A 24581-nucleotide genomic window follows, 5' to 3' on the forward strand; every position below is an offset into this window, starting at 1 on the left:
TTAAAGTTTCCTGGTGTATTTACTCCTTAATGCGTGTGATTAATGTTCCTGGTAAAGCCTTTCAGCCTCTTCCTACCTCTGTTACAGTTTCCCCTTTGTCTTCTGTATATGAAAGAAATTCCTTATTTGGCATCTCTAAACTAGGATATTTCAGTTCTAAACTGAAAGTGAGTCAACGGCTTTTAAATCAAAGGCTGTTCCAGCAAGTAAGGGTGTTTCCTGCACATGAAGCACTGCTTAGGAAGTGATCCATACTTTTAACCCTGCTTCCACATCCCCCACAAGAACAGAGCATACATATGGTGAAATGCTGTTGGTAGTCTCTGTTCATGGCAGATTCTCTCTCTCATATACATATATAGAGAGACTGTTTTGTGAATTTGCTGTTGGTGGCATAGAGTGGGTTGCCAGGGTCCGGGGTAAAGAAAGCATTGCACTCCCTAACACAGGGGTCAGCAACCATTTTCAGCCGTGGGCCTGTCCACCGTCCCTCAGACCTTGTGGGGGGCTGGACTATATTTTTTTGGGGGAAATGATTTCCTATGCCCCATAAATAACCCAGAGATGCATTTTAAATAAAAGCACACATTCTACTCATGTAAAAACACCAGGCAGGTCCCACAAATAACCCAGAAATGCATTTTAAATAAAGTGAAACATTCTACTCATGTAAAAACTCGCTGATTCCCAGACCGTCCATGGGCCGGATTGAGAAGGCGAATGGGCCGCATCGGACCCCCGGGCCTTAGGTTGCCTACCTCTGCCCTAACAGGTGCCTCCATGTAGCACTCCTGCTGTGGGAAGGTGCTGAGGAGCAGCGGTGTCACATTTGTGGGTGCCACCACTGCTACTGGTTGTGCTGTCTGCTCGCTTCCCCTGTTGGTGGGGGATGCTGCATGGCTGAGAGATGCAAGAGCCCATCCTCTCCCAGCTACTGTATGGTGGGCTGCTCAGGTGAGGCAGGCGGGCAGGATGGGGAGCACCTGCAGCCGGGGAAGCACAAAAAACTAATTTTTTGTGCCCTTACACTATGCTTCTGCTTGCAGTTGTACTAACTTGACACAATCAAGTTGTAATTAGCAGTGCTTCTTTTCTGGGGGTATTCAAGGGTAAGCAGTACCGGCACCTTTTCCTAGAAGAAAAACACTGGTATTAAGTACCTAAGAAAATCCTTTATTCTAGTGATTTACCAGGTGAGTCCCCACGATGATCTTACGTGTTTACAACAGAATGCATTATGATCAATAGAGGAGCGTAACCTGCTCATTAATAATATGCTGACTTTATGTCACTTTTTTAAAAAACTTTTTTTGGGGGGATCAACTTAATCAATCTGCTCAACAAGGGTATAACGTTCTTCACAGGTTTCAATGACCTTACCTGGAGAAGCTGCTTGATAAATGATCTTATCATCCTCTCTTTCTGGAACTGCTGTATGACACACTGCCATCATAGTTAGAAACTCACAAATTATAGGTGCAGTTGGCTAAAACAGACACACATAAAACAATACAAATGAATTATGCCTCATTCCAAAATTTAAAGCTATAAGCATATAAGAATAGTTCAAACCGTTGCTGTGGAGAGTATATTATTTTTTTATCAGACTCAAGACTTGTTTTATTTTCAGTCAACTACAAGGAGACATGGGAAGGTATTAAACAGTGTATTGTCTTAAACAGTATATTCTCAGGGCATATGGTATATTTCTGCTATTCAAGGAAAACAGAGAGTCAAGCAAGCTAATACAGGGGACTAGTGCTCCCAAGATGCACCAGTTAAAGGATTCCTACTGGAATAATTATAACAGATTGAATGTGAACATAAATTGAATTTAACATAATAAACCCCTAAGCAGGCTTAAATCTAAGAAAGACAAGGAATAGGAAAGGGACACAAATGAAAGGAAAGGAAAAAGATAAGGGAAGTTCAGGGTTTAAGAACTTGAGAGAAGAGATACTTTAAAATACTATTTAAATATTTAAAGGGAAGATGTCTGGATGTGCAAGGAGTTAAATAAAAGTGGCCAGCAAGAGAGAAAGGATCAAGGTAATGAAACAGAAGGGTCAAAATACACTTTGTGTTGGTCACCTGTTTTGTCTTTAAGTTCAAGACACTTTTTCACAAAGAGACAGTGTAATGGAGCCCCTGCACCTGCTACATGTGTGTGTGTGTGGGTGGGGGGGAATATCCTGCTGGAGTGAATGAGAACTTTCTTCCATGAAAGTAACAGGCAGGCATGGGAGCCTAAACCTGATTGCATGGGTAGATGGGCACCTCAAGCCGTGAAGGGAATAGGTTTTTGTAGTAGAAAAGGCTACCCCTCTGGTCACTGGTTCTTTGCTCCAAACCACATCCTCCTCTTACAAAAGTGGCCATCAGCGTTTTACACACATTTACTTGGAACTTTTAGTTAGACCCTTATGAAAGTAAATCTTATTTAAATTGATGTGGCTTTATTGAAAGTACATGTGCAGATGACTGGAATACGAATTAAGTTTCCTGTTTGTGATACGCTCCTTTTGCTTTGTTGAATTTCTGTTTTTTCTTCATAAAAACATAGTATTTATTTCTATATCTTACATGTTTGTTTTGGAGGTTTTCCAGTAATGATGAATCGCTGAACATTTTTTCATCTCCAGGTTGTGAGCCTTGCCTAAAAGAAATAAAAGAAAAATGAAAGCATACAAACATTTAATTTATCTCTTAATAATACACATCCTAGGACCACACGCTATAGAGCTGACACAGGGCTTGATTACAGTGTGTTAGTATCAACTAATATAGTATTAACTAATACAGGAATGCAATCTGTATTTATTAAGGAATCCTGAAATTTTAATTACTCTTCATTTGAGTGATTGTTTGCATAGTTCAGCTAACTTCAACAAAAGAAATGCCCATATGCGGGTTCCAGATAGGATCTTGATATACAAATACACATAATAAACAAATTATAACTTTGCTAGTTTACCCATGCATATTAATAACTTGACGACTACAACATCAAATCATGACTTGGATGTGCAAGTTGCAAAGCAACTTCTGCTATTACCAGGTTTTCTATCAGGCAAGAATTTCACTTTGTTGGACTCTGGCATTTATGAATGTTTTGCTAACAAGGGAACTCTAAGCTCAGGGTATTTATGTGTTTAGAAATTTAACAGGTTTGGAGAAAAATATACATTTTACTGTGTAACCAATACCTGTGTGACCAGCAAAGCTTCCAATGCCTATATCCTCAACAGGGAGATACCTGTGGCATTCAAACTGTGACACTGCATTAAGAGGTACTCTCCTTCAGAGTCAGGAATTGTGCCACTTATGTACACTATCAATTTCACTATGTGGCTGGGGGAGTCCAGCCAGATGGGCGAGGTATAAATAATAAATTATTATTAAATTATTATTATGTAATTTAAAAAGTTGTTCTATAGTTAATAATAAAGATACACACTCATATTCATCCTCCAGGTGACCCATTTATTGATTTTGATTTGCTTCTACAAAGCTTATGTGGAGGTTAGGATTGGAAGTTATTACATCCAGTCTTTATTGAGCATTTATTCTGATTCCCCCCCCCCCAAGAGGTTAAATGACAATGAGCATTCATCATGCAGTGCTTGTGGTGTGTATGTGTGTGTGTGTGTGTGTCTGTCTGTCTGTCTGTCTATCTATCTATCTCATGATTAATCATTCCTTCATTCTACACTTTTCATTTCATTTCCCTGTCACTTTCCTGACCACAAAAATTCTGTTTCTTTCTTAAAGAAGATTTATTGTGCCAGGGCCACAGTGTTTTAAACATGCAGATTTCATTTTCCTGCTGTGCACGTGAATCCTACTCACAAAATACTGACAGTCTGCATTCGCCCAAGCAAAAACAACCAACGCTAGAAGAAGGTTAGTGCTTACCACTCGTCTGTAGCATAGCCATAATCCTCTGATTCAGGAGAATGGCTGTGTGGAAAGAAAGGAGGTAAAGAAATAGGAAATAGCTTTGAAAGGCGTCAAGTTCAGATGGCACATAAAGGAGAATTTAATGAAAAGGAAATGAAAATAAAATGAACACAGAAAATAAAAAGAAGGATTGTGATATGAAACACACTGTGGACGTCTGCTGAGAGCTAATTAGTTCAGTGAACAAAGTTTGAGTTAATATGCCAGGTAAGGGATAATGTCTTAAGGTATGACGATACTGACTTGATGCTGTAGGGCAGGGTGGGGATGTGCAGGCCTGCAGGCCAAATGAGGACCCTCCAGGCTTCTCTATGTGGCCCTCAGAACTCTTCCCAGTCTGTACCCCTCACTGGCCATACTTCATATTCTGAATGTCTTTTCTGGGTTGAAATGTATCCTGGAACTCTGATAATGCCTCTTGCTTCCTGGCATGGAGGACAGAGATTTGTGCATGTGTAGAAATAAGCCTATGCATAAAACCATAAATAAATTTACATTGACTATTCCACTCAGTGTTGCCCCTGAGCCTGCCCACTGCTGGCACGTGGCCCTCGGATGGCTGCCCAGAAGAAAAAGTGATCCTTCAAACTGGAAATGATTCCCAACCCCTGCTGTAGGGAGAGTGGAGGATGAGAGGATTCTTTCAATCAACCTGTCCACCCTTTCCCCTGTAAGCCTAAGAGCATTTGCTTAGCCAAAATATACAGCTAATGAAAAAAACTAATAGTGTTTTTCATTTCACTCAGTTATTCAGTAATCAATTGCAATTATATACAGTGGTACCTTGGTTTTCCAACAGCTTAGTTCACGAACAACTTGGAACCTGAAGGCTGCAAAACTGGAAGCAGGTGTTCCGGTTTTCAAACTTTTTTTCGGAAGCTGAATGTGCTCTGTTTTGCGTCCCCCTGTGTTTCCTCTTGCACTGCTAATTTGCATCCCCCCATTGTAATTCAAGCCTTCTGTTTCTGATTGAAGTGTTTGGAGCTTATATTTGGTGCTTTTGTTTTTGCTATTTATTTTGCGTTTTTTGTTTTGAGGCTTTTTCAGTTAATTTGTTTTTGTGACTGTATGGAACCCAGTGCAGCCACTGATTGATAGACTGATTGCGTGACTGCGGAAATGGATAAAAGCCCCCCATCCAAACAATGACTATCATCAGTGCAGGTAAGTAAAAGTTTTAATTTTAATTTTTATCTACAATACTGTTTTATTTATTTTATAGTACAGTACATTGTTTATTGCTTTCATTTTATGGATTAATGGTCTCATAAGATAGTAAAACTGATGTTAAATTGCTGTTTTAGGGGTTATTTCTAAAGTCTGCAATGGATTAATCTGTTTTGCATTACTTTTTATGGGAAAGTGCACCTTGGTTTTGGAATGCTTTGGTTTTGAAACAGACTTCCGGAATGGATTACGTTTGAGAGCCAAGGTACCACTGTACTCAACTCATCAAGACAGAAATATCTGTGTATTCCAGCTATAGCAGTCATTGGAGATGGAGTGGCTTGTCCTATGCCATCTAACTCTCCAACTTTGTATCCTTATGTAACCAAAATGGTTTGGAAAACAACAACAACAAAGAAATATTTAGGGAAGAAAAGAAACTCCTGAGGGACACAAACACATGAAATAGTTCAATGAGGAAGGATCATGTTCAGGAGACACGGATGAGGGGAGAGAGCAGAATAAATAGAAGACAAGGGGCCGATGAGAAGAAATGGAAGAAAATATATTGGAAGAGAGCATCGCTTGCGGGCTGGCTTGAACCCGAAATAAGAGCATTCAACATTGCAACATTTCACTGCAGATCTCATTGGCTGGTTTCCTAAATTGAAAATATTCCACTTTGCTTGAAAAGCCTAAAGATACTTTCACAAGAAGCATCAAGGACCTACACAGTCCTCAATTATGCAACAACAATTCATTTTAGCAGTTAAATAGGAAATATTTTAAAATCAAAATACCCTTTTTATTTTACTTTTCTGAACTAGGACTTCTAAAGATACTTATTAGTCTTATGGTTACTATGAGGTGTCTTAACCCAACTGCTCAAAGTCTCAATTATAATTTCTGCATAGGTATAATATGTATATATGAAACATCCAGATGTCTGTTCATGTGCTATAAAGTGAAGGTATTATTAAATTGCTTAAGAACCAGTAAAATATTGCTGAAATCATAGTAATTCATAGGTTTCTGGCCTTTTTAATTGCATTTTGCTTTTAACTGCTAAAGATATATTCCAATTTGAATTGATGTTTTAAATTCTGACTTGATTGAAACCCCAAATAATAAAAACTATTTTCACTAAAGCAGCAAACAGTACAAATGCAACTATATTTATGGAAAAACTTACCCATAAGCAATTCCTGCAATAGTACACTTCTTAAACTGCATTACGTTGCATGTCAGGGTGCCAGTTTTGTCAGAAAATATGTATTTGACCTAAACAAATGATAAGGCTGATTAAGACTTCTCATTAAGCCTACATTCCTATTATTAATGTCTCAACGGTTAAAAACTCTTCATGTTTTAACATGCTGTATAAATAATAAATGTTGAAAATGCTAAACAACCTTAGCAAAAGAAGTATTACTGGCTGGTTTGGATGGAATGTTTGTCATTTGTTCCTCTAATCACTGTGTCCCCTCAGAACTCCTGTTTCACCTCCAATGCTACCAGTTGTTCAGTATGGATGTAACTTTCTGCAGCAGCCTACATGCCTACAAGCTCAGACTACCCAATGGATTTCCAATCATATGTGATAGAAAACACATAACTCTCCTTTTAATCCAAGCTCTGTTCTACCATAAAGACAAGAGTTAATGTTTTTAAACAAGTGACACCCCCCCCCATGCTCAGACGAAGGTCTTTCCAGAGCTTTTATCACCATATTTAAACTGCATGTAGGAAGATTCAGAAGGGATAGAGCATGGGTAGGCAAACTAAGGCCCGGGGGCCAGATCCAGCCCAATCACCTTCTCAATCTGGCCCACGGACGGTCCGGGAATCAGTGTGTTTTTACATGAGTAGAATGTGTCCTTTTATTTAAAATGCATCTCTGGGTTATTTGTGGGGCATAGGAATTCATTCACACCCCCCCCCCCAAAAAAAATAGTCCGGCTCCCCCACAAGGTCTGAGGGACAGTGGACCGGCCTCCTGCTGAAAAAGTATGCTGATCCCTGGGATAGAGTCCTCTGCATCCTAGTCTAGGAGTGAAGTAGCTCCCAATCCTTTTTTCCCAGCTAAAAAGAGCTTGTTTTGTTTTTCTTGTTCTTTCATGCCCTCTAGTGGATACCACTGGATTGCTGCAATTCTAAGCCCTTTTATAGCAGAGAGCGAGGCTTCTTACTGTTTGGGATTATGTAGCCCTTGCCTGCCCTTCTCACAAATAAATGGGAGAGCGAATGTTTATTTTTTGTCTTGCTCATTGGTGATGTCTCTTCATGAGATGCGAAGAAAGGCCTGCATGCAGCTGATAAACAGGACATCTCCCCTTCTCAGCCATGCCACAACAGATTGCTGGGTTTTCGTGTGGAATTTGCACTTCACTAAATATCTATTGACATAACTGTTGAAAAAGCCCTACCCTCTTATCAAGAGAGTTCTCCATTCTCTTAGGAGGGCATAGAGACGTCTAATCAGGACAGGGATGGGGTGAAGTGTCTCTTTTGGGCCACGCCTTCAGATGAAGTGTCTCTAATCTTTAGGACTAGGGCAAATATTGGTACTGCTTTACCAACATTGGGATGGTCTTTACCCTGGTTTTTGCCATGTGATATGTTTATTTTTAGGACCCACCTTATGTTTGTAATTGTAAGTAGTTTTAAACTGTTTTTAGCATTGTGTTTTAATGGTTGTAACCTGCCCTGGGACTTTAAGAGTGAAAGGTGGGTAATCATTATTATTACTAATAAATATAGGTGATGCAAGAAACCAGAGGAATGTTTCAGGCTGTTTCTAAGCAAACTATAGCAAAAAAAATTTAAGAAAAAATACTGAAATCTAGGAACCTATTAATTGCTCATGGAAACTTTTAATAACCAATTTCCATGAATTTCGAAACCATTAAGTGTTAGGAGGGACAACATACCTGCCCAAGTTCTTCATTGAGATTGGATGTGCGAGCCATGGCAGAAGTGTCTGTAGGTTCATAGTGCATGTCAATATCCTATCAAAAGGAAAAGGCAACATTTATAAAGCTGATAAGCCACCATTTCATGTTGTTACATGAAAATAATGTTTCTCATTGTCAGTGTGACCTATTTCATGTAGATACAGTTATCCAGAATTCCGTATGTATGCTGATATCACTTAGCAAAAAAATTCTACTGGACAAGCATAAGAAATGGAGTAGCCAACAGTTGCAGGGGGAAAGTCAGGCTCGCTAAAGCTCAGAATGAGCTCAGGCTTGCAAGAGAGGGTAATAATAATAATGAAAGTTTCTTCAGCTATGCCCGAGGTAAGAGAAAGAACAAGCAAGTGGTAGGTCCTCTGCATGGGGAACATGGAGAAATGCTATTGGGTGACCAAGAAAAGGCAGAACTACTCAACACATACTTTGCCTCTGTCTTCACCCAAAAGGAAAGCAAATGCCCAACCTGATGATAACAGAATAAATGATGTAAGGAGGGAGCTGCAGCCCAAGATAGGAAAAGAGGTATTAAGGGAACACCTAGCTACTTTAAATGAATTCAAATCTCCAGGGCCTGATGAGCTACATCCAAGGGTACTAAAGGAGCTCGAGGATGTAATTTCAGAGCCTTTCTGTAATTTCAGAGCCTTTGAGAATTCTTGGAGGACAGGTGAGGTCCCTACAGACTGGAGGAGGGCAAATGTCCCCATCTTCAAAAAGGGGGGAAAGGAAGACCCAGGTAACGAATGAGCTTGACGTCGAAACCAGGGAAGATCCGAGAACATATAATTCAACAGTTGGTCTGTGAGCATTTAGAAAAGTATGTTTTGATTACTAAGAACCAGCATGGGTTTCTCAAAAATAAGTCATGCCAGACCAATCTGATTTCTCTTTTTGACGGAATTACAAACTTGGTGGATCAGGAAAATGCTGTGGACATAGTGTATATTGTTCAGTAAGGCTTTTGACAAAGTCCCCCATGATATTCTTGCGAGGAAGCTGGTAAAATGTGGGTTGAATGAGATAACTGTTAGGTGGATTTGTAGCTGGTTGACTGACCAACCCAAAGAGTACTCATCAATGGTTCCTCATAATCCTGGAAAAAAAGTGACAAGTCGGGTGCCGCAGGGTTTTGTCCTGGGCCCGTTGTTGTTTAATGTCTTTATAAATGACTTGGATGAAGGAATTGGGGGCATGCTCATCAAATTTGCAGATGACACCAAACTGGGAGGAGAAGCTAATGCCACAGAATCAGAATTCAAAATGACCTTAACAGATTGGAGAACTGGGTGCAAGCTAACAAAATGAATTTCAACAGGTACAAATGGCACTTAGGCAGGAAGAACCAGATGCACAAATATAGGGTGGGGGCCCCTGATTTGCCAGTAGCACATGTGAAAAGGACATGTGGTGGACCACAAGTTTAACATGGAACTGGCTATGTTAAGCCCAGAGAAGAGGAGAATGAGAGGAGATATGATAACCACCTTCAAATATCTTAAGGAGGAGGGAGCATGCTTGTTTTCTCCTTCCCTGGAGGATAGGTCTCGAACCAATGGCTTCAAGTTGCAAGAAAAGAGTCCCTGAGTGTCAAAGTTAGCTCTCTGGATCCCTTGTTAATTCCCCCCCTTCAAGTGACATACTGTCTTGCTCAATTAGAAACTGCTTTGAACCTCCATTCTGTTTAGAAAGGCAAATCCAAACACCCTTGGGCATGTGAAAGTAGCTGCATGTTTATTTGGATCTAAGTCTTATTGTAGATGCAGTATACTGCACAGTGCACACTTATCAGCTGTGCTCAGCATGTAAGGGCTATTCACAAGTCTCCTGCCCATCTCCCACACTGCATATAGCAAATGAAGGAGGAACTGCCCCTGCTGGCCCCGCCCCTGACATCATCAGCCCTTTACATCATCATGTTCCTAGGTAGGCTACCAAACTTTGTGGTTTAGTTGAATGCTGGCATATAGCTCTTACCAACATACCACTCAATGAACTAATGTTGGGGCTAGGGACGAGTTGAGGGCAGGGGGAGGGCACAGTTTTCCTTCCACGTGTTCAGTATATGCGTGGAGGAGTTATCTGAATGCCATTACTATTGCACTTGTTTCTGAAGTTTCTATGGGCAAAATAAAATCTCACAGGTGGACCCTGGGGCAGCATGTGCTTCCTTTGCACAAAATGCACAATCTGGCCTCAGATTCCATATTAGTATGGTGTATCAGGTGGTACTAGGAATATGCAAGTTCCTTTAGGCTGCAAACTCAGAAAACTGATTCACAATGCTGGGTTGAAAGGGATTTCAACAATCCATAGAATTTAAAGCCTATGAAATTATATATGAAAAGGTGCATGATGTTGCAAACTTTAAACTTTATAAAAACATTTAATATTGTAATTAAGTTTGCATTACTTTAATAAAACCTCCCTTTCATAGCAAAGGGAAGACATATATAACATTTATTATTGAAAGCACTTATCAAAGCTCTGCAAATAGCACAAAAAATGTTCGTATTTACCCAGTTTATGAAATATGCTTGAATAAATTTAACCACTTCTAGTGTAACTAACAGGCTAATTGGAATGAGATTGTTGAAAAGAATGATAAAGGTCAGGAAATTCAGTCCAAAATTATTAGCGCCACCATCTGTTTAAAAAGAAAGAAAGAAAGATAATAAGAATATGTTTATAGTTTAGGAAATTAACAGCAGTAATGCCAAAAGTTCATTTATCAGGTGGCATTTTGAAAGTTTAAGGTTTGAAAAGAAAAAATGACAAACCAAGTTCAATCTGTGGTATCTATACTTCCAACAAAATTATCCCTGTTATATTCTCTGGGAGGAAATCAGCTCAGGGGTAAAGGGGAAGAGACAAACTGCCTCAGACACCCACATGGCTGCCCAGCAATATTCCCTAAGGTTAGTGTGACAAACAAGGTTGCACCTGGAAGTATTCTCTGAGTCTTCCCTCCAACAGCAAATAGCTTGGGGACACACCTTTCACAAGGACAATGGCATGAGTGTAAAGGAATAAAGCTTCTCCTCCATGCCTGCTGTAATCAGACATTTCCCGTATCATAATTTGGTCCTGAACAAAACTTTTCTCTTGTTAATTTCTAGCAGTGAGTGCAAGTATATTTTATATACACATTTTGATGTAAAAACCCTTATTCTATATGAACAAAACTGTACCTTAACGATATAACACATTTATCTTATTTTATGAACACAAGCTAATTTAACTATCACTGTACTCACAGTTTAAATTGATATACCAGTCCCGCTCCTCATGTTTTTTATTCCATATAGCTGAACCAATGGAACAAACCAAAGACATTGCAATGAGAATGCAGAACAGAAACAGAATTTGAATATTTGTAATTCTTTCAACATTGGATAGTTTAAGAGGAGGGCTTGTTGAGTTCTGTGGATGGAATAAAGAGAGTTCATAAATAAGAGAAGACATATGCATGTGATTCCCCCCCCCCCCACTAGATAGTATTGGAAATCAAAGACAATCATATGTGTTGCCCATTCCATAAGTGTGATTACCAGTTTTTACACCATGAAACAACATTTTGCCTAGGCCCTATACTGTACTTTCTAATGAAGGCATACAAGAACAGAAAAGCATTTTTTTGCTATGACGCACATGAAGTACATTTAACCATTAATTTATAACTAGCAAATCAAGAACTCCTTTCACATGTTTTAATTAATGCAATTACCGTATTTTTCCGTCTATGAGACGCCCCCATGTATAAGATACCCCCTATTTTTGGGGACTCCAATTTAAGAAAATGGGGGGAGGAGATCTATCCGTGTATAAGATGCACCCAAATTTTGGACATTATTTTTAAAGGAAAAAACCCTAGTCTTATACACAGAAAAATACGGTGTATTTGCCAAATAGGATTGGTGACCAACACTATAAAGTCTACAACATTAGCTTGTACCACAGTTCTACATATACAACTCCTGTGATTTGTGATGGATTGGTCTTTAGTTTACTGAGCTTCAACAGCACTGCACTATAGGCAGTAATTACATTTTAGGTATAACCCTATGCTACAGGACCAAGGTCCTTGCTACTTGTGTTTAGCTTTCTCATAAATGTACAGTTTGAAATTGGTACAGGTAGTAACCATGAATTAGAATATCCAAACCAAAAATAAATATTATTCATAATTATAAGACAAACCTGCATGAGTTTGGTATCGTGCCCTGTATAGACAACTATACCATGAACCCATTGTGTATTTCTTAGCTGAGCTCCACGCAGAAGAATTTGATCAGGACCCAGTGGAACAGTGCTAAAAATAATAAAATAAACATTGACTTAGGTTGAGTTTTAAGTAAAATACCCACTTGGGGAAATACCAACTAATGTCTATTTTATTTCAATTTCTGACATTATCAACCTGAGACATCACAATATAGTAATGGAAAAATAAGGAGTTAGAAAGAAATTATATGTTCCCTCTCCATAGGTTTGAAAAAGCATTCTACGCTGGAGAACGCTTAGATGAAAAGTGTAAAAAGAAAAAGACAATACACTTCAAGGAATCCACATCTAAGTAACATGCAATTTTATACCGGGTTTACCTCTATTATTGGATCATCTTGATTTGAACAATCTATATTTAATGGGGTGGGGAAGTGTGGGCTGCTAGTTGGATGAAGAGAACATTATGCGGATGACACACACACACACACAAACAAACACACACGAGGCACAAGCAGCTTCATAGCCACACTAAACTCTTAGCAGCACAAAGTTGCAGTCTAACTTCCACTGCAAGGTAAAACCATCTTCCAGTTCTCCAAAAAACCTACACAATGCAAACCTCTCCAAGCAGAGATCTGCTGCACTGCTGGAAGATGCTAAGTAAATAACTCTAATCAACATAAGGCAGCCTGCTAGCCAAGAAAAAGATCACAAGGAAAGGCATTGAGTACTCTACGGGTACTAGCTTGGACCATTTTATCCAACATTCTCTCTCGTGGCAACTTTCACATCCTAGTTTTTCTAAATGGTTTAGAGGTTTTATTATGATCAAGCAGCATATAAATGCTGTGAAATAGAAAAGAGCTGATAAGGTAAAAGAAGATGCTCTTCACAGGTGAGACAAGGAAAAGAAGCTGGAAAAGGAATCTGCCTAGCATAGTTTCTCAGAATGTGTCTCAGCCTCTCCTAGAATCTTTTTTTAAAAAAAGTTTGAAACAAAGCACTGAGTTCTGCAGAAAACATCCCTCTCTGTCTAGGTAGGAAGATAATCTGCAAGGCTGGTGGGTAGCTTAGAGCCAGCAAGAAGTAATGTTTTCAGCCCTGCTTTCCCAGCCCTGAAGGTGGAGCCTAAATGATTTAAAAGAGATCCTTTGGCTAAAGTTTATAAAGGGGAACCAGAATATTTAATTTACTTCAAAGGGTTTGCAATTCAGCTGCATATGGTAAGCAGCTTGTTCTCCATGAAAGCACAAAGCCTTGTGAAGACTCATACCTCTTCTATGTATTCATAAAGTATATATAACTTAACACTTGATGTTTGCTTATTATCTGTAAAAAAAATCACTAATATTATTAATAATAATAATTTATTATTTATACCCCCGCCCATCTGGCTGAGTTTCCCCAGCCACTCTGGGCAGCTCCTAATCGAGTGTTAAAAACAATACAGCATTAAATATTAAAAACTTCCCTGAACAGGGCTGCCTTCAGATGTCTTTTAAAAATAGGATAGCTGCTTATTTCCTTGACACCTGATGGGAGAGCGTTCCACAGGGCGGGCACCACTATCAAGAAGGCCCTCTGCCTGGTTCCCTGTAATCTCACTTCTCGCAATGAGGGAACCGCCAGAAGGCCCTCGGCGCTGGATCTCAGTGGCTGGGCTGAATGATGGGGGCGGGATATCATTTATATTCTTATGTTATTTATATTCTTATATCATTTATACATTTATATTTATATCATTTATATCCTTTACAGGTTTTTAATGGCATGATGAAAAGATACTTAGATGGTTACATACCCATGCTCATCTAGTCTGATATTTCCCACAAAGTCATAAAGATGTCTGTTAGGACTTTCACATTCAATTCTTCCTGAAAGTCTCATCAAGCTGTCAATGTCCTTGATATCCGATGTCAATGGCAAACCCTGAATCAACAAATTTTTATGGAACACTATAACCAAATCAATACAGGAAACATTCAACACAGCAGTATTTGCTTTCTCAGTCTGGGACAACTTCCTATATCAACACAGAACAACTGTACTGCCCCACTCACTTGTTTTAGTAGCATGACTAGAGAATGAATGAAGAGCTGTATTTGCTGTTATAGCTAACCAAGAAAAACAATGGCTTGTCTTTGTTCCTCCAAACCAGGATTACAAATCTGCTTCAAAATACTGTTTGCAAACCAGAGTTTACAGTCTCTGATATAACAAGAACCTACGCATTGCTGCAAACAAAAAAGGAAGTTACCGTGGATGCAAAGAGTTCATTCCTATAGCATTAATCCACCATTTGCCAGAACAGATGGCTTCCAATCTTATTTTTACTGTTGAAGTGCTCTTGAAATATTAAAATTTAAGTTGCCAGCTATGAAATTTGTGGCTAAATTGTGCCTGAATAATCTGAACATTGTTACCTTGAATATTTCTTACAGTTTTCAGTAATTTGGCTCAAATGAAACTGTTTTTGGTTTAACAGCGAGTTCTTTAGAGAGCACACAGAGTTAAATTCTATTAATACAACGTATTAATGTATTCAGTAATATGATATGTTACTGAACCAGAGTTGCTCACACTACTATGTTTTCCTACTTGTATTCTGAAAAAAGCTGTCACAAGTGCCTATCTAAATATTCACAAATATTAGATACAAGCCTGAGACAATAAGATTCCTTGGCGAACACCAAAACATTCCTAAATTAAACAGTGACAGTAACAATGGTAGCTTTCTGGCAACCTTTCTTCATGCTTTTTGAAAAACATGTCATCAGCATCAGGTTCCCCAGAAATGCTAACCCTCAATCTGGAGATGTAACAAGTTACTTATTTCTCAGAGTGTGTGTGTATGCGTGTGTGCCCTGGAGTTACAACTGCTGGTTTGTGTGACTGTTACTCCTTCTCACACTGATTACTAACAGTGAGTGACACAAATATTGCCGTAAAAGACTTCTGTTTGCAGGTGTGCTGCTCACCTGCAAAAGCACCAGGGCAGCTGGCAAGAGTTCACACCCCAAAGCTTCCAAAGACGCAAACTTTATATTGAAACCCAACTTCTGCTTAACACACATTTATGTGTTAACCTTTCATTACTAAAATATGAGCAAGTTACAACCCAATTTGCAAAGGAGTGGTATGGTTTAAAATATGGGATTGAAAGTAACAATCCCTTTACCACACTGTCAACAACTGGTGGATAAACTATAAGCGTCTTATAGCTGGGGGTACATGTGCTGTTCCACAATACAATTTTCCCAGTCCCAGTTTTTGTGGCGTAGATAATTGGAGGGTGCCACTGAAATCTACCCCCGTTTTGCTCAAATGGAGGCAACAAGTACACTTGATACCCAATCATTTGGCATTATGCAGTCCAGAAGAATTGTATGCACACCTCTGGTCCTGAATGGCAGTTCGTTTATATATATCTTATCTCCCATTCATTATCCATTAGTGACGACAGAAGCAACACTTTATGGCAACATAAACATTTTTAATTGATAGGCAGCAACTTACCTGTCGTATTTTTAGATTGGTTTCGCCATCTAAATTTGATGTTTCAATGTAGCACATAGCTTGTGGTTCACTTAGAGGGGGGGAAAAGATTCATTTTTGTGAGTTGATCACTTTAAAAGTTATATCCATTCTTTAGTATGTTATCTTCAAAAATAAATTATATTTATAATCAGCCATTCACATTTGTAGAATTATCAAAGTATGACCTTTGATATTAATCCATATAGTAAGCCACACAAAGTTGATCAGTGATCATATTGCCTTATACTTTAAGTAGAGAAAATATTCCAGATCTTAAGAGATTATTAGAAAAATATTAAGCAAAGAATTCTAGCCAAATAAACATATTTGACAACATGCTAACACTACAATCTGCAGAACCACATACCACAAAACAATAAAGCACTCTGCAGAGATAGCCAAACTTTTGCACTTTGAATTTATGCAACATGAAGCACATATGGGGGAAAAACTGACAGAAGCAGAACCATTATTCCAGATGCACTGCCTATTCTATGCTTTTAATGTATGCTGAAGACCTTTCAGTTCCCCAAAGCATTTCCTGACTATTGGGTGTATATTGCTGGTAACTGTGGAAATTGTATTTTATTTTGTTTCCAATTTACTATTATATTTACTCTTATTGTATAAATTTACTATATAGCACACCACTTTGTAATTCCTAAATGTTAAGTGGTTTAGAAGTCTTTTAAAATCAACCAGTTAATAAAGAAATATTCTTATTAATCTGATTCTGAAAGACAAGGTTCAAACGGCTTGGGGACCAATTACTTGAATGAACCTATACTAGCCTGGCCATATCTTAAGCTGCTCCAATGGGGCTCTTTTCTATGCCTCATCATTAAAGGAAGTGAATTATACAGTGATACCGAAGAGGGTCTTTTGTGGAATATCCTCTTTAGCAGTGTGATTGGTGCCAACCTTTAGTTGAATTACAAAATGTTTCCACACCACATTTCTCAATTTGATATTGAGCTATCTTCTGGCCTTCTTTTCTTTAAGTGTAAATGACTGAATACTGATTAGAATTTAGACTATTTCACTATACTAATTAGTTGATACATATTTACATTCTGCCGTACTTCATGTGTTTTTATAAATACAAAGTAAGGCTGTAATCCTATTCACAGAGTAAGTCCCACGGATGTCAGTGGGCTTACTTCTGAGTTAACATGCATAACATGGGGCTGCATATTTTGTATGGACTTTGAAAATAAACAAGGCAGCACAAACATTAAAAAGAAAGGACACATGCTCCACTAGAGACATCAGATTGGATTTTGATTAGTGAAATCAAAATAAGATGCAATCACAGCACAAAGACTTTCAAAATCTGAAGTATACCAAGTATCGTGCAATATTTCTACAAAGAAAAATATGACTATTTGCTAACTGCATGCAGTACAAAATGTGCAACATTTACGTTTGTATTGAGGGTCCACTATAAAAGCTCAAGTATAATAATTGCTAATTTTTGAGTGTTATATAAAATTACTGAAAGCAGGTTCTTTAGAATATAAATATGGACATTAGTTAAAACTTTAAAAAGAATGTATTTAATGATGTAAAGATTTAACTAATTTCAATACAGGCAGCTGCACATTGAACCATTTCAAAGAAACAGTTTCTTTTATAATATAGCATTATTATGGTGTAATTACATACGTAACAGGAAGGCAAGAAAAGCAAATTCTGGATGTTCAAATATGCTTGCATTTGTGTTTGTTACTGCAATCCTATGCATGTTAACTCAGAAGTATGACCCATTTATTTAAATGGGGTATATACCACAGTAAACATGGAAAGGATTGCAGTCTTAATAGTCTTTAAGAACTCAGCTAAAATAGTCCTTTTGCTTAAGCCCAGGTAAACCTCTCTTGCTCTCCTATTTTATACGAATGCTGCATTATTTCTAGAATTCAATTTCTGTACACAATTAATATGTAAATGGTTGATGGCAGAAACACTGCTTTGGCCTAAGAGGACCCACATACACATTTGTTCTGAAACTGGTTCATTCTAACCTTGAAGACAGACTGATGAGATCAGCTGGGAGGTGTTCCCCATTGGTCACTTTCACTATTTCCCCTACTGCAACCTATATATCCCAATTTAAAATTTTTAAAATGATTATAACACAACAAGTAAAGGGCAGGATATCAAACGGACAAAAGACAAAAAGAGACAAAAAGTTGGAAATTACTATACAAAGTATGTTAATAAATGCTTGATGGCTTTTTTTTCAAAATCTATTTTAATAGGATCCAGGAAAATATGGTAATGATATAGACATAATTAAAATATTATTTATTATTTAATAAATATATATATTTAGGTACAAACTCTTAAGGGAAAAACAACAACCCTTAGAATAGTTAAAATGTAAGCATCTGGTTATTTAAGATATGCAGTGGCAAAGTCATGATACTGTAGCTCTGAGAATTATATTGAGTTATGGGGAAAGGATATGGATGCTTCTGGAGTCACTTCTGGAGGATTCCTCCATTACTACTGGAATCCATGGTTCTCCAAGGTTCCCAGAAAAGTATTCCCACATTTTCTCAAGAAATTAAAATGAACACTAAATGTAAAAATAAAAACTCCCGCTTGATCTCTCCTAAGAATTGATTTTATTTTGAAATTAACACCTTCTTTTAGCAATGGAATAGGACATGAGGAAGATAATTATAATAATAATGTTGCCAAAATTCTGGGCATCAGCTTTTTAAAAATGAGCAGGATTCATGTTCAATTAAAGCAAACACGCTTCCAGTTTAGAATGGTCCCTGAAGTAGTTATTTCCTCTGCAGCTTTTTTCTTTAAAAATATCCATTAAGAAACAAAACATAAAGCAATTCTTCTATTGCATGAGATGTGGGATGGGTACCAGAAGAACCTCTTCTCTATTTATTGGGCTAGTTGGCAAGGCCAATCAATAAAAGCTATCTCCTAATACAAGCATCAAATGGAACAATGACTGTCCACTTATTAAAGGATAGTAAATCCAAAATTGGTTGTCTGCTAGGCACAGTCCGGCACCAGAATTGATTAAAAAATAATAATTAAAAACAACAATAAACTGAAACCAGATTAAAACACATGACAGCTTCTATATATCTGGATAGGCTTGGCTAAACAAAAGTGTTTTTAGTGTATAATACAGTGAAGCTAAGGGACACGGGTGGCGCTGTGGGTTAAACCGCAGAGCCTAGGACTTGCCAATCAGAAGGTTGGCTGTTCGAATCCCTGCAACGGGGTGAGCTCCCATTGCTCGGTCCCTGCTCCTGCCAACCTAACAGTTTGAAAGCACGTCAAAGTGCAAGTAGATAAATAGGTACCGCTTCGGCGGGAAGGTAAACGGCGTTTCCGTGCGCTGCTCTGGTTCGCCAGAAGCGGCTTAGTCATGCTGGCCACATGACCCGGAAGCTGTATGCCGGCTCCCTCGGCCAGTAAAGCGAGATGAGCGCCGCAACCCCAGAGTCAGCCACAACTGGATCTAATGGTCAGGGTTCCCTTTATCTTTACCTTTTACAGTGAAGCTGCCTGCCTGATGCCAGTAGTCAGGGAGTTCCAAAGTAAGGGTGGCTGTCTGAGTCTAGACTTTTCTCATCACTTTCCCTCATACTAGAATTACTGGGAGAGGAAAAAATCCAGCAAATGGACGTTCTCACTTCTATCCTGCCAGTGAGAACACAGCAGGGCTCTGGATGAGGCCTTTGATTCCTTCGCCCTGCACCTTAGAACTCCAGCCCCAAAACACTGAGACATGTATTGAAAAGAGAACGCCCATTAAGACAGTAAGCCGAGCAAATATGGTAATATATATACTGGCCTTACAAGCCAATTCATACTGCAAAGTATAAATAATAGATGCCTCATTTTAACAAAAACAACAACAAAAAACCAAGTAAACATTATGACAAATTGTTCAATTAACATCTTAAAAAATCTTCTTTTAAGGTTATTAAAAGTTCATATAATGATATGGTCTAATAGATTTTGAAAAAAGTGCATCCTCTAAATATTTGGTCTGGACTTGTAAATAAAGTTTTTCAAGGAAATAAAGATAAACAACCTCCATGATTAAATCTTTCAAATATTAAATGTAATATTTGGCATGCTGATGTTATGAAGAAACTGGATGTTTTTTCATGTGTGAAAACTATGGCCTCAGAATACCCCCAATGGCATGCTTTCTGGTCTTCTAAATAACTTTAAGTATTAAAATACGTTTTGTGTAAATAGCATCAGACTGATTGGAAGCCTCTGTCCTATAAAGGCCTTTATCCAGTCATTGTAAGTTGATTTTGCTTAGCTTGTAAATCAATAATTTCAGTAATGCAGTATTTCAGTACTTTGAACCAAACTGGGAATAGAGGTAAAAGGCGCTTCTGTTTATTCTTTATTTCCTTGAAGCATTTATAAAGTCAGTGCAAGGGTAGAGAAACCAGCCTCTACACCAGAAGCGTTGATGGGTATTCTCTACCTTGATGAGAGTAGTACAGTATCAGCAGGTATATATTCTGTGCCTTTAATTAAAACTATATCTCCAACATCTACCTGAAAGAAAACTAGGATTTGGTTAATAATCTGAGACTAACAAACAGCTCTTAATCTTTTTACTATATTTAAATATGTGTTGCCTAATAAAACTGGTAAACTACTTAAACTGGAACTTGCAAAGGTGTTCCAAAAATACCAGAGTTCCACTGCAATAAATTGGAAGTGAAATCTCATCTGTCTATATTCTTTCTATACTTAACAGATTGGTTTTCCTCTGCATGGCACAGGAGTAAAATAAAGACCAGGGAGGAGCAACATGATTACACCTTTGGTCTGTTTAGACTAGTATTGTCTACTTCAACTAGCATTTGTTCTACAAAGCCTCAAACAGATATTATTTCCCAGCAGTAATACCTGGGATCATTTTAATGATAGGATTGAATCTGAGACCTTCTGCATGCACACCATGTGATCTACTATCACTGAGCTATGGGCTCTTCCAAGCAAAATTACTGTATTGGAGTCCCAGGAGGATAATTATGATAATGGTTAGAAAGATCTTTCCTGGCTTCAGTCAAAGCATATAATGGAGAAAGCCCAGCTGAAACTTCTGAAGGAGAGATAAATCACTCTTGTGATTATGTAAACTTGATTAAATCATATTTAGTGAAATTAAAAAACACATAACCCTTTTTTATTTTATTCCAGCAGTCCATTTCTTAGTCTTCCCTAACTATATATTGCAGTCAGGTTACATGACTCATTTAATGGACAACAGAATTGGCTTGTACCAGAATAGTTAAGCAAGTGAGGCAATAAATTCATTATTGTGGTGTTTCATTAGCACAAAGTTGCATTGACACTAAGGGGAGGAGGCCACTTTGACCAACTTTGGAATGAGACAAGGAACCGTTGGAAAACCATTACCTCCCCCAAAGTCCTTTGGTGGCAGAGCAACATTGCAGAAGGGTTTCTTTGAATGCTCACAGTGTTGATTACTACTGCTGTTCCAACACAGGGACTGGGTCCAACTCACAGCACTATGAAAGGCACAAGTTATCTTTTTAAAGAGGCACTGGGATGCATTTGTGCCAGATTCAGTATTAAACTGCCTCTGTGTGGAAATGCATGAAAATCTATATATTTCATATATTAAGCCATACAGAAATGGTCTTAACTAAAGAAATAAAATTCACATTTAAAAGTAGCTTTTCTTTTCTAATTTACTTTATTTCTATTGTTGGTATCTTTCTTTGTGCAGAAGTTCCACAAGAAGACTGAGATGAAATACTAAGATGTTCTTTCATTTGCACAAAAGCTTGTGTAAGCTCCTGCATTAAGACCGGAACTTCAACCTCCCTAGTACCATGCCTAATCTGGTGCCAGGAATCTGTAGAACAGCACCATCAGGTATTTTCCATCTCTTCTATTTTTGGATCAAATCCAGTATTTACACTTTTATGCTGAACACTAAAGAGATCACCTACCTTTTCCCAGTGCACAATTTCCCAAGCTCCATTTCTCAGTACTAAAAAATTAAAAACCAGTGAAAACACAAATGTTGATATCAAATAAAACCAAACTATAGGCATGGTTTAACAAAACAATTTATAAATAACTACAAAAATGCATCATAACCATGTCACACTATCAATAAAAGCAGTTCTACACTTAACATGTGTCAACATAGAGACCATGCTTATTGACTAGGAAACGTTTGTGGTTCACCTATTTTTATTTTATTTTCGCACAAAATTCTCTCTTTCAAGAATGGAGCAAAGAACTTACAAAGCAATCCTAAATCACAGGTTGGCTGGAGGGGGTTAGGGTTTTACGGAATTGTCCTGCTGTCAGCAGAGAAAATGCTCCCTGGTGGGTGGGTGATCACGTTTGCTGCAGAGGCCTATATTATGCCCAAGAAAAGCCCTGCAGGCATAGATCTATCATCAGTGGTGTTCCTACTGGCAATAGCCAGGGTTAGGTCTCAAAGTGTACTTTCTAGGAATGGAATGGGGACCCTTCATTAGACAATGAGGCCCCAGGAGCAGGCTGCTCATCTACAACAGCCTGAAGGTGGTGTAACCAATTGTCCAATGGATTCGGGGGTGGGGTCGGGACACTTCCTGACCTGGCTGGTAGATTTCCCATCATTTCATTCCCTCTCCTCCCCACTTAGGACTGCACTCTTCTCAACAACACAGATGCTTTTATCCACAACCACATTTTAGAGATGACAAATGAGGCTTAAAGTAGCCAACTTTCTAGGTAGAGCACATATTATTCAAGTATCTATATCTGCTTTTCAAAAGTAGTCATAGTAACAATGGAAGCCAAATTAATTCATATGACTTCAATTTTCTTCACTATACATTTTTAAAAATTGCTGTGGCATGTCTTTACCTTGAATTTTCTTCTTGTTCACAGCATTATCAGCTTTATGCCTTTTCTGAAACAAAATTGGACAAGGTTAGAAGCTACTGTACTGAAATATCAGAATGCTGCGCTATTTAGGGGGTGGGGATGGGTAGAAACTAAAAGTGAAAGCCGTTCATTTAGGAATCTGTGTCTGGGAGTGGGGGATTGGGGTTCTTGTTGCACAATGGTTCATTTGCAGCAGCACTGCCACTAGATTCTTGCCCTATGGCAGGATGGGGAGCAGAAATATAAGCTCTGCAATCACTCTCCACTGCCTAGATAAAGGGCCAAATGCATCCTTTCAGGACAGTAGAGAGTGATTGCAAAGCTCATATTTCTGCTGCCCATCCTGTCCAGCTGGGAATAAGGTACTCACTCTGAAAGAGGTTACCCACCACTGGCTTCCCTTGATTCCCAACTAACAATCCAATGCAACAATGAAAACCTGATGGTGTAACTTCACATCAACCTACATCTTGTTATCGCCTCCTAGTTGACTGTATAGGAACAAATACACATGCCCATATCCATCATATTCACACACACATACCACAAACAAGGCAGTCAATGGATCCATAATTCTAACAACCTTTTTGTTTTTTCAATAGCAGCTTTTGACCCTAGGATGGGGAAACACACACACACACAAGTCCCACTTACTTCCAAGTAAATATGTACTGTAGTTTGTCACGCTTAAGATCAATTTAATCTAATTGCTCTTAGCACATACAATATTATATCTAGGATTGCAGCTTTAAGAATTGATAGCATTTATTAACACCCCCGTTTCTAGAAATTTTATCAATATGAATATAAAAACAAAGCAGCATCCCAGGCATAAAAGAGTTACAGGTCTTTTCAAATGAAAAAAAATTAAATATATCAGAAAACAAAGGGTATTAGAAGGGTATGAGAAATGTATTTTGAAACAGCTACTACAAGATGGTGGCATCATTTTTAAAAACTTGTAGGTTGGATCCAAATATAACCTCCTGCACAAGGGTACCTCTGGATTCAACCCAACATAATTTAAAGAATATACCTTATTTGAAGATAAATACAAGGATTTAGTGTTATTTGGAAAAAATACTTACAATATCTTCTATTATTTCTTTTACAGCTGCTACAATTAAAATAAATAAGAGTGGAACCAATGTTGTATAACGGCCAGTTGGAGAAACATCTGGAATTTGCTAAAGAAAAAGAGAGGACGGAAATGTAGACCTCATTGCGAAAAATACTATTTAGTTATTATAAGCAGAAATAAATAACAATACAAAACCTACAGTTTAATACAAAAACCCACTTTTAAATGTAAAATGACAATTCTCAAATACATTTTGAAAGTTTGAATGAAGCAACAGGCATTTCACTTTTAAATGGGAAACCCTGGGATACTGTTGCTAACTGCTCAATACTCAGCTTTTTCCACTTACTACTATATTGGCCCAAATATAAGCAACACCCGAATATAAGCCGCACCTTTAAAATTGGAGGGGGGAAAATAAAAACATTTTAAATACCCGAATATAAGCCCATCCATTCCTCGCTGCTCCTGGCTGCATACTGGGGGGGGGGGGAGCTGCGCTGCGTTGCCATTGGCCTTTCCCCTTCCTCATTCTCTCTCTTCCTGGCCTTGGGGGAGAGGACGGGAGACTACTCACGGGGTGGGTGCCGCTTTGCCAGGCTCCTAGTGCTGTTTGTCCCATGCTCCTGGCTGCATACCATAAGGTTGCGAATATAAGCCACATCTTTAAATTTTCACAGTCAGAATTTGGGGGAAAAGTGAGACTTATATTC

The 24581-nt window shown here is 38.3% G+C and overlaps 1 protein-coding gene across 3 annotated transcripts in view; it reads right to left on the bottom strand.

The window, feature by feature from the left end:
* ATP8A1 (ATPase phospholipid transporting 8A1) overlaps positions 1-24581 on the bottom strand; it is a 71780-nt gene that overhangs the window by 27138 nt on the left and 20061 nt on the right. Inside the window, exons 4-17 of one of the 3 annotated variants that reach the window (XM_053402832.1) lie at positions 23876-23974; positions 22767-22812; positions 21850-21894; positions 20350-20419; positions 15843-15912; positions 14128-14255; positions 12300-12411; positions 11357-11522; positions 10619-10746; positions 8058-8135; positions 6320-6408; positions 3916-3960; positions 2584-2656; positions 1381-1486 (exon numbers count right to left, since the gene is read on the bottom strand). In XM_053402832.1, the coding sequence (XP_053258807.1) occupies positions 1381-1486; positions 2584-2656; positions 3916-3960; positions 6320-6408; positions 8058-8135; positions 10619-10746; positions 11357-11522; positions 12300-12411; positions 14128-14255; positions 15843-15912; positions 20350-20419; positions 21850-21894; positions 22767-22812; positions 23876-23974 (1255 nt within the window). Of the gene's footprint in view, positions 1-1380; positions 1487-2583; positions 2657-3915; positions 3961-6319; positions 6409-8057; positions 8136-10618; positions 10747-11356; positions 11523-12299; positions 12412-14127; positions 14256-15842; positions 15913-17887; positions 17962-20349; positions 20420-21849; positions 21895-22766; positions 22813-23875; positions 23975-24581 lie in introns of all 3 variants that reach the window. The other 2 variants (XM_053402831.1, XM_053402833.1) reach the window with 2 other exon arrangements.

The sequence above is a fragment of the Podarcis raffonei genome, chromosome 9, assembly GCF_027172205.1.
Source record: "Podarcis raffonei isolate rPodRaf1 chromosome 9, rPodRaf1.pri, whole genome shotgun sequence".
Lineage (NCBI taxonomy): Eukaryota > Metazoa > Chordata > Lepidosauria > Squamata > Lacertidae > Podarcis > Podarcis raffonei.